At 40.8% G+C, this 14,024-nt stretch overlaps 1 protein-coding gene across 2 annotated transcripts in view; it reads right to left on the reverse strand.

Moving 5' to 3' along the window:
- SH2B2 (SH2B adaptor protein 2) overlaps window positions 1-14,024 on the reverse strand; it is a 157,652-nt gene that overhangs the window by 71,714 nt on the left and 71,914 nt on the right. For both annotated transcript variants that reach the window (XM_075854196.1, XM_075854195.1), the window contains exon 2: window positions 1,308-2,185. In XM_075854196.1, coding sequence (XP_075710311.1) covers window positions 1,308-2,159 — 852 coding nt within the window. In that variant the 5' untranslated portion in view covers window positions 2,160-2,185. The remainder of the gene's footprint in view (window positions 1-1,307; window positions 2,186-14,024) is intronic.

Below are 14,024 nucleotides of genomic sequence, written 5' to 3' on the forward strand. Positions count from 1 at the left end.
TCCAGCCAATCACAGGCCAAGCACAGGCTGCAGCGGTCACATGGACTGCCGCGTCATCCAAGGAGGTGGGGCCAGATGTCAAGAGAGGCGCGTCACCAAGGACGCGTCACCAAGGCAACGGCCGGGAGGGAAGTTCTCGGTAAGTACGAACTTTTTTTTTTTTTTTTAACAGGTTGCTCGATATTGTGATCGGCATTCACTGTCGAGGGTGCTGAAAGAGTTACTGTCGATCAGTTAACTCTTTCAGCACCCTGGACAGTGACTGACGTCGACTAGCCTCATCTCTATGATGGCGGCTGCGCGAAAATCACGCAGCCGCGCATCATACACTGATGACACACGGAGCTGTCAAGTGGTTTTTGCGCGCGCAAAACGCCGCGTTTTTGCGTCCGCAAAAACGCCACGTTCGTGTGAATCCAGCCTTAATGTAAGGTGTAATGAATTTAACCCCTATGTGCCTCACATTAATAGTAATTAACCCCATCATGTACCTTACACATTAACCCAATGTTGTCCATTATGACTGAGGAACATGATGGGGTTAATTACTATTAATGTGAGACACATTCAAAATTCATCAAACCACGCGCCTCACATCAGAAAATGGAAGAACTTTTTTTTTAAATTATTACTGTTGGCAAAGTATCGCTTTGGTATCGAAAATCGCAATACTACACAAAGTATCGGTATCGAAGTCCAAATTCTGGTATCGTGACATCCCTACTGGGGATACGCCAGAAATTTCTAAAATGGGAAAACCTCTTTGAGGGTACTTTAGAGGTAATGTTTTTTCTGAAAGAATGTGATTTACATAATTTCTCCAGAGAGCATTATCTAAAGTTCCACCACACTCCTGCTGATTCTCCCTAAAAACTAAAGCTGTCCATAGACAGATTAATCTAATCTCTAAACCTCTTACATGTCCTGCAACCGCAGACATTGGCGGAAACAAGGACCAGAATGTCTGCTATGGGGCCCAGCTCAGTTTGAACCATTTTTCCCTTCCTACTGGGCGGATTTGGGTTTATAACGCCCTCCTGCACAGGCATGTGGTAAAAATAACAAGGAAGATGGCCCGTTTTTGATCAATTTATTTGAAATATGATCCGATACTGATTTAGCTGTGAAGTCATTTCACACCAATGATGCTGTCCCTTTTGTTAGACAATGACAGCCATTTTTCAAAAGATCTCAACATTTTAACAAAAATAAAAAAAATACTTCATTATTTTTATTTATCCATAATAGGACATGCACTATATAATGAAAAAAAACAAACACAACAACGATCTAAAACCATTTCTTACCTTAGGAGGCACATAGAATTCAAGTAGAAATCGTTCCCCCTCCATTTTCACGGCTTTTCTCAAAAGCAAACGACATTTTTGCCACTGAGAGCTGCCAACACAATTGGTGTCATCAGCTACCATGTACCGGAGCGTTCCTTCTCTCTGAATATCAACCAGATCTATCTTAGCCGCCTGCATTTTTGAAAGTCGTAATTTGTGAGTCCATTTTTCCCGCGGCTCCACTTGTTCCTTGTTGCCTGATGTGCAATGTTCACGCTCTGACCGCTTCATTGTTCCATTGTCTATGCCAGGCTCTGGAGAAGACTTTCTATGCCACATCTCCTTCATGCCGTCCACCACACACAAACTCATATTTCTCAATGAGAAACCCTTTTTAAATTTTGGCTTGGAGCTCCCATGTACTGAAACATCCTCAGAGCTTCGTGAGTGTCCATAGGAGGAAACCTTGTGGGCCCTGGCTTGAGTCCGGCTTACATATTTATTTGTCATAGTATTCTCCATGCTGTCTAGTGACTCTGTGGAGGTTTCCTCTTTCCTGGGAACAAAATCCCTTGCTAAAGGCACCTGGCAATTTTGTAATCCTACAAAGGGCACAATGTTATACTTTGTTGGAGAATCAGATACATATACCCTGCTAACCTCAAAACTGAAATAATCTAAAAAATTGGCAGCAAAATGGTGGGAGAATGATGTCTCTGCCCCTGGAGCATTGTATTGAGGGTTCTCCTTTAAAAACTGGCAGAATTTCTGAGCAAATTCCACTGCAGCGGCTTGTGCATGAAGCTCGCAGAACTCCTTCCAGTCAGGAAGCTGGGAGGAAGAGTCTTGTTTAAGTGCATCACCATTCATGGCTGTTCCATTCCTCTCTAAGAAATCTGCAAGGCAAAATAAAGAAAAGTGTTGGTGTTGAAGCATAGGCGTATACATACATTGGTTTATATATATATAAGTGTATCTATCTTAAATGGACAATTTATGCTGATCGAATAGTATACATGATATAGATCAACTTTGTCATTTACTTATTGTTAAAATTTAGTTGTTTTATCCATGCAAATTCTGTGTAAAGTTACTGCCACTAGGTGTCTCCCTTCCTGTAATCTGCTGTCCACCCCTATTGTCAAGCATTGGCCGACCCTGGTTATAGAACAGAATTGAAGGACTGCAAAAGGTGGGGGGATGTCACTTCGCTGCCTGGCTAAAACTTTCTATGGAGAGGGGAGGGGGAGCAGAGTGAGAATGTGACTCAGAAACACATGCTGCATGTAAGTCTATGGAGGGGGGAGGGGTGAGCAGGGGGCGGAAGTAGAAGCAGAGAGAAAAACAGAGATGCTGCTGGTAAGACATAAATCTCACCCTAGTGCTGGAGTCTCAGCTACACTACTCATTACTGCTGTATAATCTGCCCCATGCTGCTGCTGCTTCTAGATATGTGAAACATAGCAATAGGAGAGCAGGATTCTCCTCTCCTCAGTGTGCAGAAGACATGATAGCTGTTATGCTCCGCCCACTGGGTTAGAGACACCTGAGAACTAGAGATAGCACCTGCTAAATAATGCCACATACAAGTCATATAATGGCCAGAAATAGTGTTATTTCTCATGTAAACTCATATGACAGTTTTTTCTGAAAAGTCACCTGAAAAGTTTGGTACGCTTTAAGTTATTTTATTTCGTTTAATTTTTTATCTAAAAAATTCTAAATTATGTGCTCATCAGTTTCAGAATATATTTTTATAGGAGTCAGAATTCTAATTTTGTTATAGAGCTCCAAATCACATGATTTCCTTTAAACAGCCCTAGAGTTTAAGGGGTTGTCTACTACCAGACAGCTGATGACCTATCCACCAGATGGGTCATCAGTAGATGATCTGTGGGTGTCTGGCACCGGACGTCAATGCCGGAAGCAGATAGCTCCGGTCACCGAATAGGGGCTGAGCTGCCGTACTGCTCCTATTCAAGTGAATAGGACCAGAGCTGCAGTTCGGCAGAACGACTGCTATGCAATGTATGGAGCCAACTGCTTCCGGCTCCGTACATTGCATAATGTGCCATAACATCCGGTGCCCGCAGGCCACGAGAGCAGCTGATCGTGCGGGGTTTGGGTGTCAGGCCCGCATCAATGATATACTGATGACCTAGGTCATCAATTGTCCGGTAGTGGACAACCCCTTTAATAATCTTTTGGATTCTAGAAGCCACCACTAGGCTGATTTTATTAAAAAAAGGTTAAAAACGCTACCTTTGCCCTCAATAGTAAATCTGTCTTTAGTAGACTCCCAAGCTCCCCCTAGTGGTGGCTGTTCTATTTAATACAAGTCAAAATAGTATGAAAACTAAAATACTTATCGCATAAAAATCACATTATTTCCTGTATATTAATATTACCCTGTGAACAATTTCAATTCCATTCCTTTCTCAATATTACGAATGATTCTCTTAATTGGCTCTAAAAATTATTTCAGCAGAAATGTGTATGGTGTGAACTGAACTGAAGCAGTAATAGGAACACTTCTTGCCAGCTTTGGGCAACCTATTTAAATCACATTTATTTTAATAGCTGTAAATATTAGCAGGATGACCAGCAGCAATGGCACAGAGAACACTGTCAAGAACTATTTGTCTCAACTTTTAAACAGATTCAGCAGATTAAAGAAGTAGCAGACAAAATCTGCATGTTTACAAATATTTCGCTTAGATTTGCCTTCCATAGCGCATCCCAACAACAACCTTATTTATTCGTACATTACAAACTATACTTGGACCTAACATGTGGTCCTTTTCAGCAATCCTACTAATTCATTATTATTTAAAGAGTTGATCTAAGATGTAAAATAGTGAATACAATAATAAGAATATTGTGTTGCTTTAACATTCCTACCACAATCTTGAATGTGCATAGACATACATGAAGAACTGGTAGGGCTAGTGAGTTGTATATTGTATATGTATATCATATTGAAAATGTCAGTGGCTAATGGGGAATACAAATAAGGAGGGGGAAATAAGCAAAGTTGTAGGCAAAAATTATTAGTAAGCAACTGAACAGTTGAAGGGAACCTTTCAGCAGCTTTGCGGTCTCAAAACTGCTGAGCAAAATAGGGGATAGGGAGGGCATTTTAAACTTATCTTTTTTCTCAGTCATGCAAGTTGCATGACAGGGAAAGTTATGTTTAATTCCTCCGCGCGCCGATCGCAAGTGAAACCTAGGCGGGACTTAAAGGGAATGTGTTGCCAGAAAAACATGTTTTTTTTTAAAAAATTAAACATTTAGTGTGTGGGTGATTAAACATTGTTCAAATTTTTTTTATTTTTTTCACGAGTCAGGAAATAGTCAGGAAATATTATAAATTAATTCTAATTTATAATACTACCCATTTTTGGTCACTAGATGGAGCTATTCCCAAAATTGCAGCATTGCAACAATGGGTTAAAAGCCCTCGCTCTAGTGAGCTCTCAGCATCCCCCCCTCCTTTATCCTGGCTAGTGCCGGGATAAACGAGGGGTTTGAACGGTGTAACCTCCTACGCTGTGTGTCGCCATTTTTTGAGCTAACACACAGTGTAGTAGGTTTACATACAGTAGTAAACACACACAAACACGAACATACATTGAAATCTCTTACCTGCTCCTGCCGCCGCGGCTCCCTCCGGCCCGTCCGCTCCGTTTGCTGCCGCTGGTCCAAGTGCACAAATCCGGAAGCCGCGACCGGAAGTAGTAATATTACTGTCCGGCCGCGACTTCCGGTCCACAGGAAAATGGCGCCGGACGGCGCCAATTTCGAATTGGACTGTGTGGGAGCGGCGCATGCGCAGTTCCCACACAGACGCCGTACACTGAAGTCAATGGGACGGGAGCCGTTCGCAGTCCCTATGGGACTGTGGCTGCCGTATTCCATGTCTGTATGTGTCGTTAATCGACACAGACAGAAATGGAACAAAAAATGGCAGCCCCCATAGGGAAGAAAAAGTGTAAAAATAAGAAAAAGTAAAACACAAACACACAAATGAATATAAACGTTTTTAATAAAGCACTAACATCTTTAACATATAAAAAAATAATTTGTGATGACACTGTTCCTTTAATGTGCAAGTGCATCTGCACTGTATGCTGCAAGCCCCGCCCCTCAGCTCTGAGTGACGGCTCTAGCGGTTTCTGATTGGCCCAGGGGAATCAAACGTCAGACCAAGAAAAAAAGGTAAGTTTAAAATGCCCTTCCCCTCCCCTATATCACCCTGTCAGCAGTTTTAAAACCTCAAAACTGCTGACAGGTATCCTTTAAGGAAATAAATTAGAGAAGTCAATTCAAGAAGTGGATTTTAAAAAGAACATGTTAAAAAAAATTGGTTGATTCATTAAGGCATAAAAACAAGGAAAAGAATGAGGGGAAGCGGATGAAGAAAGAATCTGGAAAAGCTGGTTAGTGATGGGGGTAGTGATCCTACAGACCTCCCTAGCAGAGACTTAACTAGTGACATAATGAAGTCATCACTTGCAGAGTATTACGGATGTGATCCTACGAAGATGACCAAATTCATACTTCCTGCAAATCCTGACTTAATAGTAAGCCTCCTAAATCCACACGCTCTAGTACCGGGTAGATCATGTTTAGTTGAGGGCATCTCACTAATCTGAATGGACAGTCATAAAGTAATTTTACATCAATGAATCCTAGTGTTACTTGTTCTGTATACCCTACATCTATTCGGTTTTTGGGATGCACAAATAACAGCCTGTTGCTATTATGAGCTGGATCACCCATGTATGTGCTCTATAAATTACATATCTCCATGGACTTTCTCTTATTACAAGAAATGAAAAATAATGATTACAATATAAAATATATATCAGCAGTTTTTTGTCTTTTTATGTTTTCATGGGCAGTTTCATATGGATGAAATATACATACATTTTAGGGTCTGTATAATGACCACAATTCATGGAACCCACAAGAATCTACTGAACCAAACTTCGATCACAATAGGGTTCTATGGTGATCTAAGTTCAGTTCAGCAGAATTGCTGGAAGTCTGTGTGTTGTAGAAGTAATACGGGCCACAAAAGTACTGACAACTTGAAGTATTCTTGGGCTAAAAAGTTGTCAGCACTTTTAGCTGTGATTTAAATTAACCTACTTTATAGAAAATTTCCGGTTTGGTGACCCTAAAATATATACAAAATTACTACGTCACATACTTAGTGGCCAAGATACAAAAGTCTGACATTTTAATGTGGAATATGCCTACACATTTCAAGAAGTAAACACCAGGTTTCTGTCACACCGGAGAGCCCCTGGTATGTGCACACTGACTACATGCCATATCAACTCTAGTCTGATAGGAATATGGCACGAATACCACCCGAAATAGGCAAAAATTTACAACATCAAATAACTGGTGTTTTATATTCTACATATTAGGGTTGTCACGATACCAGAATTTGGACTTCGATACTGATACTTCGTGTAGTATTGCGATTCTCAATGCCAAAACGATACTTCACCAAGAATAATAAAATAAAAAAAAAGTTCTTCCATTTTCTGATGTGAGGCACGTGGTGTGATGAATTTTGAACCCCCATGTACCTCACATTAATAGTAATTAACCCCATCATGTTTCTCACAGTCATAATGGACAACATTGGGTTAATTTGGGAGGTACATTATGGGGTTAATGACATACCACCTACAAGTACGCGGTAGCCGTTAAGGGGAAGTATGGAGCGGGCTCACGGGCTGAACTCGCTCCATACTCAGCGGGTGACGGCTGTGTTATAAAGCCGACACCTCACTGCAACGGGTGGAATCCATGATCAAATGATTCTGCCTGTTTAACACCTTAAATGCCGCGGTCAGTCGCGACCGAGACATTTAATTTTTTTAGAATCAGGGGCGGCGTCCCCTCGAACACGGCATCGCGCCCCCCGCGATGGGAACGGCCGGTGACGACGGTTGTTATGGCAGCCTGGGGGCCTAATGAAGGCAGGGCTTCAAAGGAGACTGTAGGAATCACGATATAGTGCAATGCAGTATATCATGCAAGCGATCGCTGGTTCAAGTCACCTAGGGGGACTAATAAAAAAAGAAAAAAACTGTTAAATAAAGATATTTGTAATGTTCCAAAAAAAATAAAATATTAAAAGTTAAAAAAAAGAATATTTCCCATTTTTTACTAAAGCAATGTTAAAAAAAACAACTAAAAGTTAACATAACTAGTATTGCTGCGTCCGTAAAAGTCACAATATAGCGTTGCTTAACCCACTCGGTGAACGAAAAGAAAAAAAGGAATAAAAAGTTATCAAAAAGTCGCATGTACCCCAAAATGGTGCCGATGAAAACTACAGCTCGCCCCGCAAAATTTAAGCCCCCACACCTCTAAATTGCTGTAAAAATAAAAAAGTTATGGCTCTCAGAATATGGCGACACAAAACATTTTTTTGTAGCAAATAGTGGTTTTTTAAAAAAAAAAAAGTGGTAAAACATAAAAAAAACATATAAATTTTGTTTATCGCCGTAATCGTATCAACCTGTAGAAAAAGGTAAACATGTCGTTTTTACCGCCTGATGGACGCCGTAAAAACAAACCCCCCAAAAAATGGTGTAATCGTTGATTTTTGCCCATTTCACCCACAAATATTTTTTCCCAGATTCCCAGTACATTATGCGGTACAATAAATGGTGCCATGAAAAACTACAACTTGTCCCGCAAAAAAAAAAGCCCTCATATGGCTATGTCGACGAAGAAATAGAAAAGTTATGGCTTTTGGAAGGCAGAGAGAAAAAAACGAAAATGAAAAAACTCAAATTGACCTGGTCTTTAAGGGGTTAATATGAGGCACATGGAGGTTTAAAATTCATAATACTATGTGCCTCACATTATTAATAAGTGAAAGAAAGCAGTTTTTCTTTGTTTGTTTTTACAGCATACACATCATAAATGATGCTTAAATTAGTTGTTAAGGTTATTACGGTCGCGGCAATACCGAATGTATGTATATTTGATGTATTGAGACTTTTATTTGAATGATTATTGTAAAAAATTAGTGTATTTTTTTTTATATAACATTAATTCTTTTTTTTATTTTTTTATTTTTAAACTTTAATGTACCGGCATATATCTATATGCCAGTACATTAGCATGTGTACTGAGGCAGTTGTTAGGACATACCTAAGTATGCCCTAACAACAGGAAATCTGGTCGGACAGCCCTGCCCATATGCCTGCCCATATATGGTATGTCCCTCGATCGCGTCACAGGAATTCTCTGTGACGCAATCCAAGGGGCATCCCCCCTTCTCATTTTCCTCTTGAATGCTGCGGTCAGCTTTGTACGCAGCATTCAAAGGAATTGCGGCGGAGATCAGAGGTTCCTCTGATCTCCGCCATTAGAGCGGGGCTGTGGCTTTGTAATACAGACATTGCCCCGCGCCTGACAACAAGTGTCTGCGAGCGGTCAGCATGAGGTAATGCGGCCGGCGCTGCAGTAATCAGTGCCGGAGCTCATTAGTGCAGCGCCGGCCACATCACCTCATGCTGACCACGCGTGCACACTTGTCAGGAGTGGGGCAATGGCTGTATTACACAACCGCAGCCCCGCTCTGACTACATTCATGTATTACAATACTAAGCTGTGCAACCACACAGCTTAGTATCGAAATACATGAATTAACGGTATTGAATCGTTTGAGGGTGCACAGCATCTAAATAGTATCGATATTTTCATGCATCGTGCAACCATAGTACATATACACTTCTGACTACAGAAACTCCTTAGACTTAGGGATCGGTAGTCCATTTCTGGTTCTTTAAAGGGGTATTCCCATCTCGGACATTTATGGCATATCCACAGAATATGCCATAAATGGCCGATAGATATGGGTCTTACTGTTGGGACCTGCACCTATCTCTAGAGCAGGGCCCTGCCCATGAGTTACAAGGTAATTTTGCTTAACTACGCTGTTTCTGTATCTCTCATAGAAGTGAATGGGAGTTATGGAAACATCATAGCACACCAAACTATGCTATTTTTAGAGCACGGGAGTGGAGAAAGTGTAGCTCGCGTGCTACGCAGCTTCCATAACTCCCATTCACTTCTATGGGGGTTACAGAAACCACATAGCTCAGCAAGCTCGGATGTTTCCACACTGAGTTAAGAGTTGGCTGGGGGCCAGTGATAGCGGGAGAAGGTAGGACGGGTATCAGGGGGCCCCATTCTTGAGATAGGTGTGGGTCCCAGATGTCTCTGACAAGTTGTAGTAGGTCTTACTTGTAGATTGTCAGCAGATTTTGTGGAAGAGTTTTCTACTAACTTAGGCCCCATGCACACGACCGTAAAAAAAACCTCCATAATTGCAGACCACAATATGGTCTGCAATTACGGACCCGCCCGGTTCTATTGGCCGCAGACACCTTTCCGTATCGCTACGGAAGGGTGTCCGTGCCGTAGAACCGTGCCGGGAATTATGGAGCATGACCTACTTTTCGATTTTTACGGGCCGTGCTCTGATACTTTGTATGGGAGAACGGCATGAAAATGCGGCCCACGGCCGGGAGTACGGGCACGGCCGTGTGCACGAGGCCTTATAATGTAATGTTGGTTACTCTTATGGTACCTATAATTGCAACAAGTTAGGCTATAAGGTTAGAATAAGCTGGACATAAAGAGTATGACTATCTTCATAACAATTTTTTTATTGCTTGAAAGTATCAACAATTAAAAAAAAAAAAATTAAGCAACTTTATAAATAGTCCTGACTAAAAATACAATCTGTTTTAGCTCTATAGCTCCTATGCAGACCTATGTGTCTCCATGGCTACAGACTACAAACCAACCCTGTGTAGTCTGATCCTGCAGTTATCCCCCTGATATCTGTCCCCCATTTCTTGAGCCTAAAAGGAAATAGCTACTTATTATAACTTACATGCAATTGTTTCAGGCTTGTCGGTAATCATCAGTGCAAGTAGTGGAAAATATGACTTCTGTAGTGTAGTGCCTCGAAAGTAACACCCCAGAATAGTCTAGAAGGATAGAGTGACTAGGATTTTAAGGAACCAAAATACCCTTTACTCATGCTATTTTCGTAACATACAGCATAGATGACTTAGATGACTGAACCAATGAAGATTATGGCCAATTATGATTTATAATGATAAATACAATTATTTTTAAATCATCTCTTTTCTGTCCCTTGGAAATTACAATATTTTATTAGGGGGGGATTGTAATACTACAATCCAAGAAAGTATAGATTTGTCAGATTTTTTCACAGATGGTATCTTTGCCTGATAAGCAACCCCACCCCCCATACTTCCTTAATCTTGCCCAGTGAAGAGCATGAAACTGGAAATAACCCAGAAAGCAGTACGCCACTGAGTCACCGCAAACAAGAATACTGGTGACAAAAATACTATGCCAAATCACATAATCAGCAGTAAGACACTATACAACACAAACTTAAAGAGACTCTGTCACCACATTATAAGTGCCCTATCTCCTACATAAGGCGATTGGCGCTATAATGTAGGTGACAGCAGTGCTTTTTATTTAGAAAAATGATCTATTTTTACCACGTTAGGAGCGATTTTAGATTTATGCTAATTAGTTTCTTAATGCCCAAGTGGGCGTGTTTTTACTTTAGACCAAGTGGGCGTTGTACAGAGGAGTGTATGACGCTGACCAATCAGCGTCATGCACTTCTCTCCATTCATTTAGACAGCGCATAGTGACACTGGGTTGTTCGCTATGTGCTGTCTTATACTGACATATTAACGTTACTGAAGTGTTTAGACAGTGAATAGACATTCCTTCCAGACAGGACGAGATGTCTATTCACAATCCCGGTACTTCGTTAACGTTTCTGTGGTACTTACAGCAGAGCAAAGCATAATCTCGCTGTAACCTGTCATTTACAGCGTGATCTTGCGAGTTTACGCTTGCTCTGCTGTAAGTACCACAGAAAGGTTACCGAAGTGCCGGGATTGTGAATAGACATCCCGTCCTTTCTGGAAGGAATATCTATTCGCGGTCTAAACACTTCAGTAACGTTAATATGTCAGTAAAAGACAGCACATAGTGAACAACGCAGTATCACTATGCGCTGACTAAATGAATGTAGAGGAGTGCATGACGCTGATTGGTCAGCGTCATACACGCCTCTGTACAACGCCCACTTGGTCTAAAGTAAAAACACGCCCACTTGGGCATTAAGAAACTAATTAGCATAAAGCTAACATCGCTCCTAACGTGGTGAAAATAGATCGTTTTTCGAAATAAAAAGCATTACGGTCACCTACATTACAGCGTTGATCTAATTATGTAGGAGACAGGGCACTTATAATGTGGTGACAGAGTCTCTTTAACCCTGTATAATAGAGAATGGCAGTGGAAGGTGATCATGTCAATCAGCATGGCTGGCCCAATACAAGATTATTTTCACTGTAGTAATAACATAAAGAGTCTATCTTCATGGCTGAGAACAATAATTAGGATTCGTCCAAGTAATTCATTGTCTCCCAAGTTACATAGCTAGGTTGAAAAAAGACATGTCCATCAAGCTCAACCTTTGCCAGATCACTTTTACATAATTCCTTGCTAGGTTATTGAGAACCCTCAATGCCATTTGTCATTAGATAAACATCTAGCCCTTTTTTTTTTTATGTGATCATTGTATCTTCCATTACAACCTCTTGGGGTAGGGCATTACACAGTTTTGAGAGAGGCATGTTTAGGACACTAAACCCCAGCAGTATAACAAAATGCTGGTGGTTTAGTGCCCTAAATTCTAGTGACCGGTTCCCTTTAACTTTTCTAACTATAAAGAATCCTCTCCTATATTGATATCTGAATCTCCTTTCCTCAACACGCAATGAATGTCCTCTGGTCCTTTGTACAGTTCATGGAATGAATAAATCATGTGCCGGTTCTTTATATTTACCACACATATACATGTTAATAAGATCACATCCAAGGCGTATTTTTTAAAGCTGAACAAGTCCAATTTTTTTTAGTCTCTTATTGTATGAGAGACTTCCCATCCCATTTAAAGGGTTACTAAACTTTAAAAAAAACTTCTGACATGTCATAGTTACATGTCAGAAGTTTTGATTGGTGGCAACCTGAGCTCTGAGACCCCCATCGATTACTAAAACTAAGCGGCAGAAGCGCTTGGGTGAGCGTTGTGCCGCGTCGTTTCTGAACGTCTTTTCTCGGAAAGTCGAGCAGTTGGTGTACGGGCTCATAAACTTTCTACCGGATAATCGGACGTGATGTTGTTGTTTTTTAATAATTGTTTATGTTTTTCCTTCGGAAAGGTTTTTTCACAACATATACTGCTCATAGAAAAAGAGCTAAAAACATATAAAACAATAATCCAGGGAATAATCCAGGGTAATAATGATAGGAAGTTGTAACAGATAGCAAGCTGTCTTATATATACTCAGCAGATGTCTTTACATACAATCAACAGCAGTACATAGACATTCGGCAGCATAGATGTTACTATCCACCGCATTTTCCAACTACTTCCTAGCGTCGCACTTAAACAGTAACTAAATGTTTGACAAACTTCTGACATGTCATAGTGACATATCAGAAGTTTTGATTGGTGGATCCGAGAACTGAGACCCCCACCCATCGCTAAAACGAAGCGTCAGAAGCGCTTGTGTGAGCTCTCAGCCGCTTCGTGTCTGTTCGGCTTTTTCCGGAAATCAATGTATCGGAGTACAGACTCAATAGTAGCCCATACTCCGATACATCGGCTTTCCGGAAAAAGCCGAACAGAAACGAAGCGTCAGAGCGCTCACATGAGCGCTTCTGCAGCTTTGTTTTAGCGATTTGTGGGGGTCTCAGTGCTCGGACCCCCACCAATCAAAACTTCTGACATGTCACTATGACATGTCAGAAGTTTGTCAAACGTTTAGTTACCCTTTAAACTCTATCAAAAAGAACACATAATATATAATCATATCAAGCAGGACAATAGACTAACACAAAAGGATAGAGGGTGGGGAGGAAGTAAGGACATATCCTAGTCATACGTGGGTGAGTAATAGGAACCTAATGTACATATGACGGACGTTTGTTTTTTAACGGCTGTCACACGGCTGCATTAAAAGCAATGTACTTCTATGGGGCTATTCACATGGCCATTTTTTTTAACGGACCATGTGAACGGTCTGTGAAAAAATAGGACTCTCAATACACTCAAGTCCATAAAAAATCTGTAACATCGGGTCACAAACAGATGCAAATTGGCCGTGAAAAACGGAAGTTTTTTACGGCCGATTTGACACCCGTCCATGGGAAAAAAGCCCTTAAAGAATCTAATCTCCGTGAGCTTGTCAACACTTCTTGTGGACTTCTTGGGGAAGTACAAAGCAATTGATGAACATTTCTAAATATCTCAGGAGATTGCGTAAATAAAATAGGTGGAAAGGAAAAATACAACTTCCCCACAATTTATCCACTATCCATCAGTCTGCATGAAGCATAAAGCCCAGTTCACACAGAGTTTTTCTAGGCAGATCTGCCTCAACTGGCCCTAAGAGATGTTTGCTGCTGCTACTACTATACTACTACTACTACTACTACTACTACTACTACTGCTGCTGCTACTACTACTACTTAGTAATTCTAATAATAAAAAAATTGTATTAAATTAAGGGGGTTTTTGCCATTGGACAAACCATTTTTTGTTAGAATAATTAAGTTACAACAAGC

The sequence above is a fragment of the Rhinoderma darwinii genome, chromosome 2, assembly GCF_050947455.1.
Source record: "Rhinoderma darwinii isolate aRhiDar2 chromosome 2, aRhiDar2.hap1, whole genome shotgun sequence".
NCBI lineage: Eukaryota > Metazoa > Chordata > Amphibia > Anura > Rhinodermatidae > Rhinoderma > Rhinoderma darwinii.